This window comes from Ursus maritimus, unplaced genomic scaffold (assembly GCF_017311325.1).
Source record: "Ursus maritimus isolate PB19 unplaced genomic scaffold, ASM1731132v1 scaffold_19, whole genome shotgun sequence".
Taxonomy (NCBI): Eukaryota; Metazoa; Chordata; class Mammalia; order Carnivora; family Ursidae; genus Ursus; species Ursus maritimus.
In genome coordinates this window covers 56,591,500-56,611,264 of record NW_024424341.1, presented here as the reverse complement: position 1 = coordinate 56,611,264, position 19,765 = coordinate 56,591,500, and the positions used below count along the sequence as shown (strand labels likewise).

General features: G+C 59.7%; 4 protein-coding genes across 4 annotated transcripts in view; 2 read left to right on the top strand and 2 right to left on the bottom strand.

Moving 5' to 3' along the window:
• Nucleotides 1-107: 107 nt before the first annotated feature.
• On the top strand, nucleotides 108-3,866 carry RPL18 (ribosomal protein L18). The gene is made up of 7 exons (XM_008684509.2): nucleotides 108-223; nucleotides 1,392-1,478; nucleotides 1,796-1,903; nucleotides 2,372-2,470; nucleotides 3,044-3,167; nucleotides 3,250-3,319; nucleotides 3,751-3,866. The coding sequence occupies exons 1-7, from the start codon at nucleotides 221-223 to the stop codon at nucleotides 3,824-3,826; spliced, it is 567 nt and encodes a 188-aa protein (XP_008682731.1). The 5' UTR covers nucleotides 108-220; the 3' UTR covers nucleotides 3,827-3,866.
• Nucleotides 3,867-5,870: 2,004 nt separating this feature from the next.
• Nucleotides 5,871-13,599, top strand: FAM83E (family with sequence similarity 83 member E). The gene is made up of 5 exons (XM_040634256.1): nucleotides 5,871-6,344; nucleotides 7,350-7,517; nucleotides 7,889-8,013; nucleotides 11,423-11,867; nucleotides 13,313-13,599. Exons 1-5 carry the CDS (start codon nucleotides 5,871-5,873, stop codon nucleotides 13,586-13,588), a joined length of 1,488 nt encoding a protein of 495 aa, XP_040490190.1. The 3' UTR covers nucleotides 13,589-13,599.
• SPACA4 (sperm acrosome associated 4) lies at nucleotides 9,638-10,061 on the bottom strand. The gene has a single exon (XM_008684579.2). It carries the CDS (start codon nucleotides 10,016-10,018, stop codon nucleotides 9,638-9,640), a length of 381 nt encoding a protein of 126 aa, XP_008682801.2. The 5' UTR covers nucleotides 10,019-10,061.
• Nucleotides 13,600-14,421: 822 nt separating the features above from the next.
• The window catches only part of SULT2B1 (sulfotransferase family 2B member 1), a 29,098-nt gene continuing 23,754 nt past the window's right edge, over nucleotides 14,422-19,765 (bottom strand). The window contains exons 4-7 of the mRNA XM_008684662.2: nucleotides 18,945-19,071; nucleotides 18,450-18,544; nucleotides 16,161-16,341; nucleotides 14,422-14,691 (exon numbers count right to left, since the gene is read on the bottom strand). Of these exons, the coding sequence (XP_008682884.2) occupies nucleotides 14,513-14,691; nucleotides 16,161-16,341; nucleotides 18,450-18,544; nucleotides 18,945-19,071 (582 nt within the window). The 3' untranslated portion in view covers nucleotides 14,422-14,512. The remainder of the gene's footprint in view (nucleotides 14,692-16,160; nucleotides 16,342-18,449; nucleotides 18,545-18,944; nucleotides 19,072-19,765) is intronic.

Sequence of the window (19,765 nt, the reverse complement as noted above, 5' to 3'; positions counted from 1 at the left end):
AGTCCTTGACGTAGCGCTTGTTCCTGGTGGGTTGTTCTTCCACTTATTCCGGAATCGCCCATTCCGCCGCTCTGCGATTCGCCATAGAGAGGCCCGACTCGAGTAGAGCGCCGCGTCGCGGCCGTGTGACGTCACGCAGGCGCCACTAGCTGAAGGCTTTCCCCGCCCACGCCGGGTTCTGTTCTCTCTTTCCGGACCTGGCTGAGCAGGAGGCGCCATCATGGTGAGCGTGCTTTGAGACGCTCCGGGGTCGACTATCCGCCGCCATCCGTCGCGCTCTTAGGCTGGGGGAGTCCTGGAGGCGAGCAGGGATGTCAGGGGAGTTCGAAGGGGGCGACTCCCTCGGTGGAGGGGACAATTTTGGGGCTCGAAGACCAGGGATGGATCAGTCTTAGCAGCCTCCGGCTTCTCCCGTCCCCTTTTATTATTAAAGCTCCAGTTGAGTAGGTGACCAAATAGAGGCGCAAGGAGGTTAAGTGGTGCGACCGGGGTCACAATGCCAGGAAATAGCAGAGCCGGGATTCGGAGCCTGGCCTCACATCTTGACCTCTTGTCTTTTGTCGCCTCTATCTGGACCTGTCACTCCCCTGGCCTGGAACGTTGGGTTCTCGGGGGACGGGGGGGGGGAGGGTCTCCACCGTACAGTGGCCGGGTTTTGCGGCCAGGCTCCTTGTCCAGCCTGTGATCTTGCTTTTCCTTTTTGTAGCCCCAGTTCCTTGGTCTGTACATTGGGGACGTGATAATCCTGTTGTCACAGATGTGCGTTGGGGAAGAAGTTGTAGGAAGCACACATCAGAGATTACTGCATACGTTAAGTGCCGGAGAGAAGGGAGCTACGAAGAGTTTAGTAGTTCTTTACAGTTCCTAACACAGCCTGTTAGAGAATCTCAGGACAGCAGCTGGGTGTGGTGGAAATTGTGGCTTCCTTCGGTTTTCTCAGCTAAAGTGGGGAACTGCCTCATAAGGCTGTTGGATTGAAAGAAGTCGTGCATGGAAGATTCTAGTATTGGTTTTGTGTGGAGTAAGTTCCACATAAAGGTTCTTTGCTGTATTATTAGGTAGAGTCTGCTCTTGGCCTGTGTTATCAAAAAACACCTTCTGAAGAGTTAAAAATTCTTAGTTCACGCAACTGCTGTGTTAAAGATTTTCAGGGTGCCATGTGCTGAAGACTTTTTGTGTAGAACTCATATTTTTCTTAAATTGGGGTCATTTGAGGCCCAGAAAGTTTTTTAAGTGGCTTTAAGTCTTCTCCGGGCGGACCTGGGATTTGTTGTCTCTTTGGGAACTGGGGCCCTAGCTTTTCCTCGGAGAAGAAGAATACAGTCGTTTTGGGGGCGAGTGAGCTGCCAGATCAGAGTTGGGTCCATGGTCTCTCCTTCTTAACTCTGCAGGGAGTCGACATCCGCCACAACAAGGACCGAAAGGTCCGGCGCAAGGAGCCCAAGAGCCAGGACATCTACCTGAGACTGTTGGTCAAGGTGAGGCTGAGGCCTGAGACCCTTGCAGCTTCGAGAACTGGCGTTCTTGTATTGGGCCCCGGGCTGCTCCAGGGGCCTGCGGGGCAGGCGCACATCTGTGGTTCTGCCCAAGGCTTCTGGAGGTTCAATGTTTTCAGCCTCTGGGCTGCATACAGCTCGGGACGGGGGAGGGAATTTGGGAGGCTCTCTGCGGCTCAGTGGGATGGGGGGAAAGCCATAAAAACCTTGCCAACCCAAACCATGTTTGTCTTTCAATTGAAGGTTGTGGGGGAGGGGTGTGGGCTGCCCTGGGTTCCCATTCCTTTTCTCTCCTCCAGCTCTACAGGTTTCTGGCCAGACGAACCAACTCTACGTTTAACCAAGTCGTGTTGAAGAGGTTGTTCATGAGTCGTACCAACCGGCCACCTCTGTCCCTTTCCCGGATGGTGAGGGGCTGATTGGGGGAACGACTGGATTGTGTCTTAGAGCTGGGCTCAGGGAGGGGGGCTTGGGGCCTGGACATCAGCTGGTTTACTTCACCCCTGGTGGACACAGAGCTCTGACCCTTGACCCTGGGGTTGTAGCTGAACAGCAGTGGGTATTTGAGTGGCTTGAGCTCATCTCATTGTGAAGTGGGGCGGTTGTGGTGGCTTCAAGTCACTGAGGCCGGTCTTACATGTCCTAAGCTCTCGAAGGAGAGATCTGTTGAAGGGACTGTGCTTGCATTTTGTCTCCGGAGTTTTTCCCGGGCTGGACCCGAGATTAGGCCCGTGCTGGTTGAGAGGTGAGGCGTGGGTGGGTTTATCCCCTTCAGGGCCCAACCGTCTGCATCCTCGGGAAGCCTGACGCAGTGGGGTTGGATTTAAACACCAGAAGGAGCTTCCTTAGTGTGTATTTGTCCTCCCCCCCCAAAGATCCGGAAGATGAAGCTGCCGGGCCGGGAAAACAAAACCGCCGTGGTTGTAGGGACCATCACCGACGACGTGCGCGTCCAGGAGGTGCCCAAACTGAAGGTGAGCATGGAGGGGGCTCGAGCGTGGTGGTGGGCAGGAGCCCAGGCTCACAAGCGGGGTCTGTGGACCTGCTCGTGTCGTCACTCTGCTGACGCCCCTGTCAGAGGTGCCACGAGGCTTGCGCATCCCCAGTCTCCTCTCTCCTCTGGGCGCGGCAGGCATCACACCTACTAGTCCAGGTGGCTCGCAGGATTGGAGGGAGATAGTCCTTGGCATTAGCCGTCGTGGGTGTTCCCGGGCAGGACCCTTCTGGGTCCCTCCCTGATGGCGGTGCTGGTTCTCAGGCCTTACAGCCTGACACAAACTGGCCGAGAAATCTCGATTTGAAGCTTTTTAATGTCTCTCTTTCCTTATCCGTAGTAAGTTCGGGTTGTTGGAGCCTCAAAGGGGGTTTTGGATATAAGTTGGTAAGAATAGTTCTTGTCAGCTGGGGAAGCTCTCTCTAGTGGTGTTACTGGGCTCCACAAGCAGCTAGATGCCTTTCCTGGGCCAGGGCCATGGAGAGGAAGGCCCAGCAGCCCCTGGGGGGCCTTAGGGGGGGGTCTGACCGTGCCTGTCCTGTGTGTCCCCCAGGTGTGCGCGCTGCGCGTGAGCAGCCGTGCCCGGAGCCGCATCCTCAAAGCTGGAGGCAAGATCCTCACCTTTGACCAGTTGGCCCTGGACTCCCCCAAGGGCTGTGGCACTGTCTTGCTCTCTGGTGAGTGATGTTTAGTGGCTCCCATGGCGACTTCTTGGAGTTGGGTCCCTGCCTGATCCCATCTTTCCCTTCCTCTTCCCAGGTCCACGCAAGGGCCGAGAGGTGTACAGGCATTTCGGCAAGGCCCCGGGAACCCCGCACAGCCACACCAAGTGAGTATGCCCAGCCCTGCCGTCTGGCTCTGGCTTTTCCCGGGACCCCACCCTGTGGATCTGGGCCTTGCCACGCTTCCGGCCCCTTCACACTGGCCCAGCCCCAGCCCTCCCTAGAACTCCCCACCTCATCTTCCCCGCATTTTCCTCAAGGCTTGGCTTAAAGCTGTTCCTCCCTGTTGCTGAGATGTCTGCAGGGCCAGCCCTATAAATGCAGTGTTCAGGGCCTGTGCCAGGCTGCGGTCTGCATCTCCCAGATGGAGTCAGCCTCTTGCCCTTCCCAGCTTTCCCAGCAGCCTACTTGGTGTCACCCTCCCCCCATGTCCCTGTACTGCTCTGTGAGAGCTGCTTAGGAATTTCTCAGCCTGTGAGCCCGCCCTGTCCATGACTCTGGCGCAGGCACACTCTCACCCTCTTCTCCCTCCCCACAGACCCTACGTGAGATCCAAGGGCCGGAAGTTCGAGCGCGCCAGAGGCCGGAGGGCCAGCCGTGGCTACAAAAACTAACCCCAGATCCTGCCTTGTTATTAAAAAGATTTTGAATGCTGATGGTTCTCTCTGTTTAGGGGGGGAGGGGGGATGGGGGATGGGAGGGGGTGGGAGCTTTAGGGCGAGTCGGGGAGTAGGACGCAGTGTCCATCTCCATGGAGACCAGCGGGGAGGAGCCCTTCCCTCTGCCGGGGCGGAGTCCAACTCTACCTGCAGGCGCCCTCTGGCGGCTTTGGTGCGTGCTTGTCCATCTTGAACTCTTGGACCCTTGCGGTCCCCCTATGGCCAAAGTCCCGCCCCCTTAATAAGCCGGTGACAGGTGTTTCCGCACCTGTTCCGCCCCCCGGATTAGCTACACCTGCTACTCCCAGCTAGGGCCGGTGAGCGGGGTGTGGACCGGGAAGTGCAGAGGGGGCGGGACCGCGGTGGGGGAGGGGTACGTGGGAACAGGTGAGTTGCTCCCCTTTTCCCCGAAGCTTGAGTCTGGCGGGCTATTGGACCCTGGGCCAGTAACCCGATGAGTGTGTTCCCCGGGCTGGGGCCTTCCCGTACCTGCACTTTAGGCCTTTCCCAGGCACCTGCCGTGTGGGGCCCTCCTCTGTTTACACAAGGGGCTGGGTTCCCCGGATCCCAGGCTAAAACCTGATGAATGAGGCCAGACGGCAGGAAGAAGAGCAGAAATAAAAGCAGGAGGTTTCCAGACCCCTATTCTGACCTCCAAAAAGGCAAGACAAGGAGGGAAAGGGGGTCTGGACACGGGGGAGCTGGATGGGGTGAGAGGGAGTCCTGGGTCTATTCCTCTTCTCTTTGTAGGCCTTGCCGCTGTGCTGTGGAGGAAGGAAGCTGTCTGGGTGTGTGATTGGAAGGAAGGGCTGCTGGTTGGCAGGGATCAGGGGTCCACAGGCCAGAGGGTGGGTCAGGAGCCTCAAAGGGTGGTCCTCGGCCAGGAAGAGGTGGATGGATGGTCAGCTAGTGGGATTCAGGCAGAAACCCGGACAGGTCGGCTCTGCCAGGGATCAGCATAGATCCGAGGGCAGCCCAAGACAATTCTGGCTGGGAGACTGGGCAGGCAGCCGGTCCAAGGAACAGCAGTGGCTAGTCAGGCCCTCCATCTAGATGGGCCGCTGAGGTCATGGGCCAGTTCCATGGTAATGAAAGCCCCTGTTGAGTGTATCCTTCACTGTAGCAGCCCAAGTAGGTGTGAAACCCCAGGGGCAGAGCCCCCAAGCAACAGAGACAGACCTCCTTCCCTGGTTGCGGAGGGTGATGCCCAGACTTCGGGCTGGAGCCCATTCTTCCCAAACTGAGAGAGCAGGGCCAAAGGGGAGGTGCCTGGGATGGTCAGTCTGTGAGAGCCCGTGAGCCAGCCACCAGTTGTCAGGAAAAAGTTCCGCTGGACCCGGCGGCGTGCTCCACTGGGCGGTCAGATATGGACATTGTCAGCTGGAAGCAGACGATGTCTGCCAAATGAGCAAGAAGAGAACTGGAGAGGGTCAGTTATATGTGCTATCGGTCAGGGGCAAATAGGCAGCCCACTTTGCCTTTAGTTAGGAACATTCGGGTGGTAGGAGACAAGCGGACAGCCTGTGGCTGTTGCCTGGAGACGGTCGGCCAGTCAGCTGGACCTTCAGCCTGACCGAGACTGAACCAGCGAACGGGTCTGTGGGGGCCTCGAGGGGCCAGGAGGCTGGAGGTTGAAGTGTGCAGAGGAGCAGCTGATGGGTCCCACAGCCGGCGACAGTGTCGAAGGGACAGCCTGAGCCACACGCGGGGCCCACGGCAGGGTCAGCCGGCCTACCCAAGACAGCTGGCAGGGAGTTCCTATGGCCAGCCTGTCGGCGTGGCGGCCAGAGGCAGGCAGGTGGTCGGTCTGAGCAGCCCACGCCCTGGACAGTGTGATTGTCAGGACGGTGAGCCAGGGACACAGGGAGCCACCCGGACCTTCACGGAGCGGCCGGCCACATAGAATCTGCCTGTCAGGAGACCCGCAGATGGTCAGTCCCCCGGAGGTGGCCAAAGCCTCGTCCAGCCAGCCTCACGGTCCTCCCACCTGAGCAGCCCCATGGCAGCCTCCCAGTTGGCGGCACTGGAAGGAGAGGAGTCGGGGGCCGGGGGGCTGCCCTTGACCGAGGCCAGCCCCGGCTTCCTGTACTCCGAGGGCCAGCGGCTGGCACTGGAGGCTCTGCTGAGCAAGGGCGTGGAGGCGTTCGAGGCCTGCGTGCAGCGTGAGGGGCTGCGGCCCTTCCTGAGCGGGGAAGAGCTCCGGAGCCTGGCGGCGGCGGCCGAGGACTGGACTGCATGCAAGCAGCTGCCGGGCAGGGCGGCAGAGGGAGCCACCGCCACCGATCGGGACTCGGGCAGCCTGACTTACTGGCCCGGAAGGTCAGACGAGCTGGCGCCCACGCTGCGGCTGGGCTGGCCAGAGGACCCGACCTGGAAGGGAATCACCCGGGCACAGCTGTATACCCAGCCACCCGACGAGGGCCACCCGCCCCTCAAGGAGCTTGTGCGCCAGGAAATCCAGGCTGCCCGCAAGGTGGGGGTCTCAGGGGGCCTGCTGTCCACTCATCAAACCCAGACATCCTCACATGCCAGCTTCCGAACCTGGGAGTGGCGCATCCCTGGGGCCCAGGCGTCTCCCCCATGCCCCCCTGGGACTCGTGAGTCCACACCTCTCAACCCCCAGGTTCCAAGTGTCCACATCCCCTAGACCTCACCCTCACTCTCTCTCCAAGGCCTGGGTCCCCCTGGGCATCCATGCCCCTTGGACCTAATTATGACCCCTTGGTCTCAATCATCTATCCCACCACACTCCCCCCCACCCCGAGGGTAGGTGTCTCCAACCCTCCCTACCACGGAGGGCCCAGAAGTCCTCCCTACAGCTCCCCAGAGAGACTGTTCTTAATCTAACAGCTTTGTCCTGCCAGCTCCCATGCTAAGTGCGTTACATGGGTTAACATTTATAATCGTCAAGAGAGTCTTACTATACCAAGTGAGGAGAGATGGGGAAACTGAGGCACGGGAGGTTAAGTCTCTCACCAGTAAGTGGCTGAGTGGGGTTCCAAACCAAGGCTCTTTGGCCAGTGGGTCAGGAGTCATCACTGCTACACTCTTCTGCCTGCAAGATCCAGCCCTCAGCACCCCCAGTCCCCAGAGCTCCCCTGCGTGGCTGAGCAGGTCACCCCTCTCTCCCCCACCCCGGTATCCAGGGCACCCCCAAGGACCCAGCTGGGCAGTTGTCCAGAGTGCCCTGGAGCAGGGCCACCACCCCGTGTCACAGTGCACGGGACACCGTTCGCCATTGCAGACGTGATTATGAGAAGTTTTCCAACAGCAGAGGCCTCGGCCTCCAGGAAGGACGGTCTTTTCCTCATTCACCTGTAGGCTCTGTATGCACAGCAGTGCGTGTCTGGGGGTCTCTCCTGCAGCCCCCCTGAACATCTCATCGAGGCCGGGCCTTTAAACTCACCCCCAGGGCCCCACCCCTTGAATGTCCCCAGAGCTCCAGGCTCCATCCACAGCCCCTCTCCCCACCCCCCAGCTCGTGGCCGTGGTCATGGACATCTTCACTGACCCAGACCTGCTTTTGGACCTGGTAGACACCGCCACACGCCGCTGGGTGCCTGTCTACCTGCTCCTGGACCGCCAGCAGCTGCCTGCTTTCCTGATGCTGGCCCAGCAGCTGGGGGTGAACCCCTGGGCCACCGAGGTAGGAGCCTGGAGGGAGGGACCCAAGTCCCCATTCTCCTGGCGCTGGGGCCAGCGGGGGGGGCAGACCCTTCCACAGCATCCTAGCTCATCGAGGTGGATGCCAGCTGGGAGGGTCCTCTGAGATCTGATGTTCATGGCATTGGGAGAATTAGAGGTGGGCCTTCCCACACAGTCCCTCTGACTTAGGGGTATCTCCAAGAGACCCCCCAAGCCCAATATTGGTAGCTCTGGGGAAGCTGGGACAGACCTTTCTACAGAGCCATGGGCCACCCAGGCCCTAACCAGCCTGGAGGGACCCCCCCGAGCCTGGGGCAGTGAGTGGAGGTGTGTGGGGTTGGCCTGAGCTAGGGTGTGCCCCCTCTGCTCCAGAACCTAGATATCCGTGTTGTGCGGGGCTGCACTTTCCAGAGCCGCTGGCAACGGCAGGTGACCGGCAATGTGCGGGAGAAGTTTGTGCTGCTGGACGGCCATAGGGTCATCTCTGGATCCTACAGGTGCGGCTGCCCCCCCACCCCGTCCTGGGTCCTATCCCCAGCTCTCAGAGAGCAGTCGGCATCCCTTTTTACCAGCCTCTCTTTCCTGGTCTGTGAAATGGGTCACTGGTAAAGGAAGTACCGAGGGGCAGAACCCGCTTGGGGTTGAGCCAGGCTTGCCCGGGGGCCAGCTTTGTGGCCTGGGGAGGGGTTCATCTCTTTGACCCTGTGTCTCTTCATCTGGAAAACAGGGCCCACAGTTTGTGTGTGGGTTTCAGAACCGGGACGACCTGGGTGGGAGTCCTAGCTCTGCCTTGAGTTAACGCCTCTCTAAGCATCTATAAAAAAAATAAGAGTTGGTATGCAAAGAACCCGGCCCTCGGACTGGCCCTCGTCCCTCCTCTCCTGTCTTTGGGGTCTGCCCCACCCTGGATCCTGCCTCCTCAACTTCTTAGCTCTGTGACACACGGGGCCGGTGCCTCCCTCTGATCTGTACCTCAGTTTCCCCCTCTGGAAAGTGTGAATAATGACAGCACCTGCCTCATAGGGTCATGGCGTGGGAGGGTGCGCGGTGCATGGACTCTTGGGTCAGGTGGCCTGGCTTCGAACTGTGGCTCTACCGGCTACTGGCTGTGTGACTTTGGGCAACTGACTTCACCTCTCTGTGCCTCCCTTCCCCCTCTACAGAACGAGGTGATACGGTTAGTGCCTCTAGAGCAGGGTTTCTGGACAAAGGTGCTATTCACATTTGGGGCCGGATGAATCTGTGCTGGGGGGTCAGGGGGGGCATTTCCTTGGGCACCTTAAGGCTGCACCGAATTTCTGGTCTCCACCCTGTAGATGTCGGTAGCACCCCCATTCCCCTATTAGGACAACCAAAAGTGTCTCCAGACATTGCCACCTGTCCCCCCGGGGTGGTGGGGTGGCGGACATGCCCAGTGGATTACCAGCGCTCTCCCCCAGCAGTTTTCAATCTTGGGCCTGCCCGCATCATCAGAACCACATGGAGGACTCCTTAAAAACACAGATTTCGGGCGCCTTCCCTCCCACCTCCACCACCACCGCTCCCATTCAGCCAGCTGGGGAGAGGGCCTGAGAATTGGCATTTCTAGCTAGCTCCCGGCCGATACCAGTGCTGCTGGGCCGGGGACCACACTTGGGAGAATCGCTACCGTGGAGACTGGGCCCTGTCTCAGAAAGCATCTACCTTCCCTCCCGGCTCTGTTTGGGGGTTCAGCGAGATCCAGGTGCCCTGGCACGTAACAGAAGCAGCGCTCCGTAAACGTCAGCTGTCATTTATTATCGTCATTGTTCATTTTGACCATATTTCATCGACTCTAAGGTGCCACCGGCGGAAAAGAGCATCCTGATTGACATGTGAAAAGATAACGCGTCTTAGAACCCATGAAATACAGTAGGGGTACAGCCAAACCCACCAAGCATGGCTCCCCACCACTGAGTCAGGCCTGAGGATGCTTCGCCGAGCCCTGGGCTCCGGGTGGACAGCCCTGGAATGGATGAAGCCGGGGCCACAAGAGGTTGTCTAGGGCCTCTGGCCATTTAATGGGGGGGGAGGGGTGGATGCAGGGGGCTCGGGGAGCAGCGGAGCCGGGAGACCAGTCCCAGGCCCTGCCCGTCGGGTTGGTCACAGCAAATGTGGGAGCAGCAGCAGCACACCCAGCGCCAGGCCGGCGGCGACCCCTTCCGTCCGGCCGCCTGCGGGATTGGGGGCCCTGTTACACATGTGGCCGTAGCAGCAGGTGGAGGTGAGCGTGTAGGTGACGCCCATGTAGGTGACCGGCTCCTCGTGGCCGCAGGATGTGGACAGCATGCAGCCTTTGTTGATGACAGGGCCGACGCCCGGGGCCACCCCGTGGCCCGTGAAGCAGTCTTCATCGTCACCACAGCGCATGTGGGTGCCCGGGCACTGCTTGGAGTCGGTCAGCTCACAGAACACACAGTCCTTGGCGCCCGTGGTGCCTGGGGGCAGAGCCATTACCAGAAGTAGCAGCCAGCCGAGGACCATGGTGGCCTGGCGGCGGTGACGGTGCCCAAGCCAGGCCGTGGGCTTCCTGGGCCTCCCGGAACTGCCGAATGACGCTCCTGACACCCGCGAGAATTTTGCCCCTGGTCTGGGCCTCCCAGGGTCAGCGCTCAGAGGGTCCTCTGTTCCCAACGCCCCGTGTCCCTCTCAGGAGCTCCGTCGTGACTATGGCTCTCGAGTCCTTGGGTCTCAGAAGCTTCCCCAGAACGGAGACAAGCCAGCGGCCGCTACCCCACAACACTCTTTGTGGAGCGGAATGGGGTGACCTCACAGACCCCTCGGGGCTCCCACTGGCCCCTCCAGGGGTGAGGTCACAGGTGGGGGGAGGGGTGTCACAATCTGCGGGCAGACGGGCTCGCCAACCTGCCAGGGAGCGAGGACACTGCTACCCCGCCAAGGTAAGGATGCTTGGACCGGCACTCGCCATCCTGGTGGCTGACGCATCAGTTCTCCGGGCGCCGTGCCCACTGGGGCGCATAACCCATGGTGAGCCCGTTTTTCAGATGGGCAAACCAAGGCTCAGGAAGGGAAGGGGATGTGGCCACGGTCCCCAGAGCCAGGATTAGAGCCCTGGTTCATTTCATTCCCAAGAGCACTTGCTGTGTGTCAAGGCGTGAGCTAGATGCTTTAAATGACAGCACTGTGACGACAGGGACAGCAGGGGCCCTGGTCACCACCGCCAGCTGGGCGCGGGCCAGGTGCCTTGCAGGCAGCTCAACCCCTTGTTCTCTCTTTCCAATCTTCCTACATCTTAGCTCCGTATTACAGATGAGCAAACTGAGGCACACCAGCGGCAGTGCCCGCCACACGGCAAGCCTTTAATAAACAGCAGTCATTATATAGGAAGCAGTTGAGTCTTAAGACAGGCTTCACGGGGGTCAGAGAGGGAAACTGAGGCAGTGACGCCTCCTTTGCTGGGTATGGGGCAGCGTCCCTGTTTAAGCTCAGGCCGGGTCCAGAGGATAATTTAAGTATCTTAACTCTTTTTTTTAAATCTCTTTTTAAAGGTTTTATTTATTTGACAGTGAGAGCGAGAGAGCACAAGCAAGGGGAGCAGTAGAGACAGAGGGAGAAGCAGGCCAAGCAGGGAGCCCGACGCGGGGCCCAATCCCAGGACCCTGGGATCATGACCCGAGTCAAAGGCAGATGCTTAACCATCTGAGCCAACCAGGAGCCCCTAAGTGTCTTAACTCCTGTCATGTCAGCCCTCCGGGGAGATACCTGGGTGGTTCTCATTCTACAGAGGGGGATGTTGAGGCCAGAGAGTTTGCAGGATGTGCCCGAGGTCACACAGCCTGTCCTGGGACCAGGTGGGGACAGGTCATGGGGTCCAGGCCGGGCCCCCGGGGCTGCCCGGAGATCCTGACCCCTCACTGCATGCCCCAGCTTCACATGGAGCGATTCTCGCCTGCACCGCGGCCTGGTGACCCTGCTGACCGGCGAGATTGCCGACGCCTTCAGCCGAGAGTTCCGGACACTGTACGCGGCCTCCTGGCCACTCCCGTCCGCGCCCACCCAGGGTCCCTTCGTCAGCACCGTGGGGGGGCTGCAGCTGGCTCACAACCCCCACCGCGTGGCCCGCCGGCGCTCTGTGGCCCCCATGTCACCGCCGCCACCCGACGGCCCGCTGGCCCAACGCTTGGCCACCTGCCAGGTCTCTGAGGGCGACAGGCGGGAGACTGCAGCTGCCCCAGGGCCAGCGCTGAGCGACATCCTGAGGAGTGTCCAGCGCGCCCGGACCCCCAGCGGCCCCCCAGCCCGACCCAGCCGCTCCCTGTGGGACCTGAGCCGCCTGTCCCAGCTGTCCAGCTCCAGCGACGGTGACAGCGAGGTGAGAGCTGGTGGCTGGCCTTGGAGAAACAAGAGGAAGAGGAAGGGGCAGCTGAGGGCGTACTATGGGCCAGGCCCCAGAACGGGGCTGGGGGTGGGGGCGGGGGACTCCACCTGAGTCCATGATCCCAGCGACCATTTCCTGTAGCCCTACTGCGTGCTGGGCAGGGGAGTGCTGGGTGGCTTGGGGCAGGGACCCCGAGAGCCACCCTGGGTGCAAATCCTGGCATGACCCACTAATGGGGAGATCCGGGCAGAGATCTGCCTTCTCTGAACCTCTGTGTTCTCATCTAGCAAATGGGCCCAGCAATTGTGCCCAGTCTCGGTTCTGTGGGAAGGAGGAGTCAGTGAGGGGAGGAGGAACTAACTAGAACATTAAGCATTACAATAAATCCCCGCTGTGGAATTTATCTGGATTTCTTTCATGAGATCCTCATCCCAGGTCAGTGAGGTAATACTCTTCTCACGCTCCTGGTTACAGATGGGAAAACTGAGGCTCAGAGAGGTCAAGTAACTTGCCTAAGGTCAAAACAACCATCTATCGTGGGCACCGTGCCACATGCCAGGCGCGCTCACAGAGGTGGCTGAAATGGACCTTTGCCACGACCCTCTGAAGTGGTTATTATTACGGCTCTCCACCCACCCGGTTTCACAGATTAGGAAACTGAGGCACGAGGGAGAGATTGGAACTCGGCCCTGGTGGCCTCCATGGTGCAGCTTTTAAATGTTCTGCCCCTGGCCTCCCGGATTCGAGTGTCGTCGGGGTGTTGGGGAGGGGGTTTGGCGAGCTCCGAGGGGTCTCTGCGCCCCTCCTCTCAGCTGCTGAGACGCTGGGTTCCCACAGAGCCTGCCCTAATTCTCTGGGACCCTGGGCGGAAACTCTGTGCCCTCAGCGGTAAAGTGGGCTGTCGAGAGGGTAAGAGCAGAGCCATGTGGGACACGCAGGCGGCCTCGCCCTGGATGTCGGCAGACCCGGGGTACAGTTGCTCTGTGAGCTGTGCCCCTCTCGGGCTCAGTTTCCCCATCTGCTACGTGGGACCTAGTGGGGACCTTTTCTGAGGGTGAGGGAGAAATGTCCCAGGAATCACCTCCCTCAGTTCCAGTCCAGGGGAGAAGGGGGATGGGCAGGGCAGGGGCAAGGTTCTCGCCTCCATCCGGTCCTGAGCTGCCCTCACCCACCATCACCTCCCTTGGCAAATATTTGTTCCCCCCAGACAGCTGCTGGCAGCTTCCTGTTCCTCCCCAACGACAAAGCTGCAGAGGGGAACACAGCAGCCGGCCTTCCGAGAGTCTGGGGGCCCCAGGCCTCCGGGCTCACTTCCCTTCCCCATTCTAGAGGCTCAGGGGCCTTCTCACCTGCCCTGAGAGTCACACACACACACCACACACCCTTCCTGGACTCAGTCCCCAGGGCCTTCTCTCACCTCCTCCTCTTTCCCTCCACAGCTCAAGAAGTCCTGGGGCTCCAAGGACACCCCAGCCAAGGCCCTGATGAGGCAGCGGGGCACTGGAGGGGCCCCCAGGGGTGAGACAGAACCCCGTCCTCTGAGCCGGTCCCAGCCCTGGGGCGGCCCCCTGCCCCTCCTCCCCGCACGCCGCCTCCACTATCTGTCCCCGACCCGAAGGAGGTCTGGTGAAGATGCTGCCTCCAAACTTCTGGAACCCCGAGGCGTCCAGCAGCCCGATCGGGCTGCCCAGGCAGGACTCAGGGGGCGACCCTGACAGGAGCCAAAGCCGCACCGGGTCGGCCTGTCCACAGGCAGCTCCAAGCCCCCTGCCTCTGTGTGTCATGGCTTAGACAAGGCTTCTGGCCTGGGTGTCTGTCTGGGAAGCGGAAGGGATTTTTTTCTCTTTGTTCTAGAACCGGGGCAAGCCCAGGGCCCACTCTAGTGGCCAGTGTCACAGTTTAGGAAACGGGCAGAAAGTCTCGAGTAGCTGGGGTCCTAGAACAGCACATATCCTACTGCGGCCTGGTCAGAACTTCTCTGCGACCAGGCCTGGCTGAGCGGCCCCCCGGGGTGGAATTGTGTGGGGTGAAGGTGGGGAGTCCCTGGGACAAAGGAGGGGAGCTTTCAGTACCCACCATGCTCAGGAGCTGTGGATAAACAGCTTGGCAGAGGAGAATCCAATCCAGGGAGTGCGGCGGAATAATGAGGGCCTGGAAGTGGGGGGTGGGGGGCACACAGCGGCTGGGGAATGGGTCAGGGCCAGGGGCGCTGGGACTGTTTTGTGGGTGCTAAGGGCTGGGTTGCTGGGGTCTCCCTTTAGCTCTGCTCAGAATAAAGCTGCTTGATGGCGGCACCTTGCATTGCCACAGCCTAGCAGACGACCCAGGAATGCAGTCCTGGCCCCCTCCTCCCTCGCACCCAGAAGTCCCGACTGCAGCGCCCCGTCCCTGGGGGAAGGCAGGTGCCCAGCGCTTGCCTCCCCGCAGCACCTTCGCCTCCGGCCGGGGCTTCTGAGTCACCGACCCCACTGGCGTGCCGGGTGCGGAAGAAGACCAGGTCCTCTCCGGAGGCCCTGGGTGAGCGGCGGGGCCCCACCCCCAGCCTCATCTTCCCTCGCGCGCCCCCTGCCGGCCGGCCGCGGCAAGCCCCCTCCACAGCGCAGCGAGAGTCGGGGCAGGAGCGCCGCGTTTATTCTGAGTCACGGGTTGGGGGGCTCGGAGGCCTCCGGGGGGCTGGGGCTGGGATCGGGGTCCGGGCTGGCGTCCTCGGAGACGTCCCAGGGGAAGGTGGGCAGCCCCCGCATCTGCTCGCGGTAGACACGGTCGAAGGCTTCGCTCTGCGCCACCGTGAAGTGGTTCTTCCAGTCACCGCACACCCCTGGAGGGGAGGGAGGGACGGCGAGGTGAGGAACATGGGAACCTTCCCCGCCCGCAACGTGCCAGCACCCCCTTTCCCACCCCTGGGGCCTTTGCCAGAAGCACTTCCCCACCCCCCTTCATCTCCATTTTACCCTCCTTTACCTCCTATGGTGGCTGCCTCTGCACCCCCCCATTTTTGCGCCTTCCCTCCCTTGGCTCCCCCCATCCTACCTGTCCCCCCAGTAGACCTGTTGCCTTGCTCTGTTTTACCCCTTGACCCCTTAAATCTCTCTGCCCAGATCATCCGTCTCCCCACCCAGCATTCCTGCCTCCGTGTCACCTGTGTGACCCTGTCACTATGGCCCGTCCCTCACCTTCCTGGCTAGAACAGGGCTTCCTCACCCCAGGGCTCCTGCAACACGCTACACTACCTCCATTATGGCCCTGACAGTGGGAATGAATGCTTTCCCACACTCGGTGCCAGGGGACGGACCGAAGGGCTACCCTGGATTCGTGGGGTTCACTCCTTGACCCTCACAGCAACCGGGCAGGCAAGGGGCATGAACGCTGCCCCTTTCATGTGCCCAGGTAGGCGCGGGGATCCCTCCGAGCCTCACCTTTCTCACTTCGTCATGGGGCGTTAACCTGGAATCCAGGGGCCAATGTCATTCAGATGGTGGTATTTTGAATCTTAGCAAGCGTACACCCCACAAATTACATGACGCCCTTTGTGAGGTCTGGGGGGGCTCCCTGTGGTAGGCTGAATAATCACCTCCAGACGTCAACCTGTCCTAGTCTTTGGAACCTATGCCTATGTGACCTTGCACAACAAAAGGGAGTTTGCAGGTGTCCTTGTTAAAGACCTGGAGATGGGGAGAGGATCCTGGATTATCCAGGGGGTTCCCATTTAGCCACAAGGGTGCTGATAAGAGGAGGTGGGAGGGTCAAAGTCAGAGATTAGAAGATACTTCGCTGCTGCTTTCAGACGAATGGGGGCCACGAGCCAAGCAATGCGCGCGGGGCTAGAAACTGAAAAGGCAGAGAACTGATTCCCCCCCCTAGAGCCTCCGGAAGCAACAGCCCTTCTGACACTTCGGTTTTAACCCAGGGACACTGATTCTGGACTTCTGACCAGAACCATAAGAGAATAAACGTGGCTTGTGTGAAGCCGCTACATTTGTGGTATTTTAGCAGGAACGGGAAGTAGTGCCCTCCCACCCGCACCCCATAATCCAACACTTGGATATTTCTGGGGTGAACCCTTCATGCTAAGAAAGATGCGTGAAGACTCGAATGTAGCCCCACGGAGCGTGCCCGGCCGCAGGCTAAGCCCTGTGTGTGGGGTCAATCCTGGGTCCAGAGCGACCCTGTGAAGGCGGTTCTGTTTGCAGCAACCCCATGTTTCAGCCGGGAAAACTGAGGCTCAGAGAGGTTACATGACTGGCCCAGGCCACACAGCCAGGCAGTGGCACCCCAGAGCCCCCGCACCTTTCCGGAGGAAGGCACCGTGGCGCTGGTCCAGCAGGCTGGGGGGCAGGAGCGTGAAGTTGGACATGGCATTGGCCTTCATAGCACCGAAAGCTGAGTGCGCCACGACGGAGCCCAGCGCCTCTTCACCCAGCGGCCGACCCAGGAATTGACAGACGCGCTTCACAGAGCCGTGGAGATCCTGCAGGCAAGGCAAGGGGTCAGCGGGGCCAGGCGGACGGAGGTGGGACCCCAGGCAAGGAAGGAGCACCAACCAGACCCCGATTCTGGACGTCTGAGTCCCAACCCAGACCTGTCCGGGTGACTCTGCTCCTTTGCCTCAGTTTCCCCACCTCCAAGCTGAGGGATTGGGCGATGGCTTCCGAGAGTTTTTGCAGTTTGGGATTTTGGAGGGTTCTGTGGGCGGGAGGGACGGGGCGGAGGTCACAGCAGGGAGCAGAGGTGGGTACCCTTATGCAGAATCACCCTCACTCAGGTTAGAAGTGGGAGTCAGCCTGTCTGTGCCCCAAATCTGCACCCCCACCCCCACGTCCCCATCCCGCAACCGTGGCCACCTTGAGCCAGTCCCAGGCCAGACTCCCAGCCCGGCCTCACCCCCCTTCTCCCCTTGCCCCTAAACCCCTGTCGCCTGTCTCCGCTCATCTCCTCCTCTGCTCTCAGCCCTAGCACTGGTCAGGCCTAGTCCTCTCCCTATGGACTCCTTACCCCAGCCTCCTCCGCAGCCTCCTCCCTGGCCTCCTTGCCTCCAGGCCCCCATATCCAGAGCTGACCCTAGCTCTCCGTACTCCCAGTCCTCATGTGCCTCCCTTGTGTCCGGGGATAGGAGTCCCGGCCCCCCAGACCTGACTTTTAAGGACAGAAGTCTGGCCTCCCCCATCCTGTCTTTCCAGAACTTACCATTCCCTGCACTTTCCTCCCTGCAGCCTCAGCATGGGCTGCCAAGAATGCCCCGTGCCGCTACCCTCCACCTGGCAAACCTCCCCAGACACAGACGCAGCTCGAATATCCACTCCCTCCTGACAACAACGGTTCAAGCCACTGGGGATTGAGCACCTGCTGTGTACCAAGCTCTGGTCCAAGCCTCTCATGTATATTTGTGCCAAGCATGCCAATAGCCCTGCAGAAAGGTGTCATTACCCCAATTGGAAAATGGAGGCTCAGAGAGGGGAAGACACTTGTCTAGGGTCACACAGCTAGGGAGGAGCTCAGATTTAAATGCCCGAAGCCCCACCCCTCCCCGCCCCCCTCTATCTCTCTGCCTTCCCTGAAATGCAATCAGCCTTCTGGTCAGCTCCACCAACCCCATGGCTCCGATTTTCCAGGTCATTCCTGGTTTCATAACCCTCCATCCCTTTATCGTCTTGAACCACTGGCGTGTCCCAGAAATTCTAACATGTTGGCAGTTCCTCACACCCAGGGGCAGCCCAGAAGCTCTGTCAGGCTGCATGGCCCAGTTTTTGGTTTGGAGAATAAAGCTAGGTGGAAAAAAAAAAAGTGGGTGTGGGGGGCTGGTAATGCCGAAATCTTCTCTGGATCTTCCAACATCCAGAGATTTACCAGGGTGGGGAAAAAAAGAAAAACAAACCTCAGGTAGGTTGCCAACTCTCTCTAGGTTCCAAATCCCCAGGCTCTCCTCCTCTATAAAATGGGGGTAATAACAATATTGGGGTGAACCATATAAAATGTGGCCAAATACTGGCAAGTTTACGTGCTTCGCTCTAATAGGTAACTCACCTGTCCATACTTGGCGAGGATTAAGTGGGATAAGCCACGTGTGGTGTTTGATCCACGGCCTAGGTCACCCTCAGGGGACACTACTAATTGCCACACTAATTGTTACTATTAATCAGATTGGCCCTTGCTCAGAACCTAGTCACTTGTACTTTACTTTATACTAACGCTGTGGCATACGTTGTACTGGCGTTAGGTTCCCTCTGCCCAGGACACTTTTCCCGATACCTCCAGGGCTCTTCTTCTCCTTTAGATCTTTGCTTAAGTGTCACCTTCTCCCAGAGGCCTCCCTGACACCCTATTTAGAGTTGCACCCCCACACATTCCTTATCCTCGGCTTGTATCGGCTTGCCTTTTCTCCTTCGCTCTGCGTCTATTTTATTTATCTGTCCGTGGCCCCCTCTGCGGCTCAGGGGCTCAGGACTCTGTTCTGTCACTGCTGTGCCCCCAGTACCTGGTGCGTTGGGCAGCAGACCAGGCCTTGCGGGAAGGGAAGCGGGCGTGAGCAGGGGAGGAGTGGGGGGCGCTGGGCCGGGCTGGGGCGGGGTGGGGGGTTACCTGCTGCAGCTCCTCGTAGGTGATAAACAGGAAGTTCTCTTTGCCCTGCATCCGAATCCAGCCCTTAATGTGGTCGAACCAGGAGCCGAACTGCACTGCGGGCGGAGGGGCGGGAGGATGAGGGCCGGGCAGCAAGACCACTCCTGCTGGAGCTCGGGGCTCAGGGGGGCCTCACTGGCCCACGTGGCCCCAGGCCTGGCCCCTCAGAGCTGGACACCTCCCCCAAACCTCCCACACCTGGCTCCCCGAAAACCCCTGTCTCCCCATCTCTCTGTTTCTGTCCCTATTCTGCATCTCTGTCTCTCTCTTTTTGTTTTTCTCCCTCTTTCTCTCTATCTGTGTGTCTGTCTGTTTCCTTCTCTCTGTTCTCCTATCCCCATCACTGTGAGTAACACCCTGTATTTCTGCCTCTCTCTCCTTCCTACCCCTCCCCTGCCCCCTTCCTGTCTGGGTCCCCAAGGGGCGCCCCCCACCTCACTTTGCCCCAGTCCTCACCTTCGCCTTTGAGAAAGTTCTGCAGGAACTGGTCAGGCGTGCCAGGGTCCTTCAACTGCCCAGCGATCTTGGAGTAATGATAGAGTGAGACCACCACGTCCCGGGGGTTCCGACCCATGTAGATCACCTGTGTGTGGATGTTGGGGAGAGGCGAGAAGGCGTCAGACACAGGCAGGACCCCAGCCCCAAAGGCTGCATGGTCCCCAACCAAGACTTCTCTCTTCTGATCCCACAGCAGGAAGGACTCAGGGTAGACTTCTCAGGGGACTGCCCCGCTAAGCTTAGATCAGTTCACCTCATCCCAGAGGATGGGGAGAGTTCCCTGCAAACACATTCTAGGAGGAGAGAGGGACTGTTCCTGGACCAGGCAGAGTGACAGTTTGGCTTCAGGGAATAAAGAAAGACTGGAGGAGGAAGGCATGGGGCTCAGGATGGGGGAGATCAGGGTGAGAGGCGTTGCCCCTCCTTCCTATTCCCATAGCCAAGGCCCTAGCTCATCCGTTCCTGCCTGGTCCCTCACCTCAGCCTCCTCCCCAGCCTCCCAGCCTCACATGGCCCCAGAGGGTCCTTCTACATTCAGTGCTGACCCTGCCCTCCTTGACTCTCCAGCACCCCCGGGAAGAGTCCCAGCCCCTGAGCCTGGCATTCAAGGCCCCGATCACCTGCCACCGCTGTGTTCACCAGCTTCATATTCCACAACCAAGCCCCCTCCAGCCCCTTTGGATATGTCCTTCCCTGGCAACCGTCTCCTTCCCCAAGATTACGGTCAGCCACTCACTTCCTTGGTGATCACACCAGTCTCCTGGCTTTAATTACTCCTT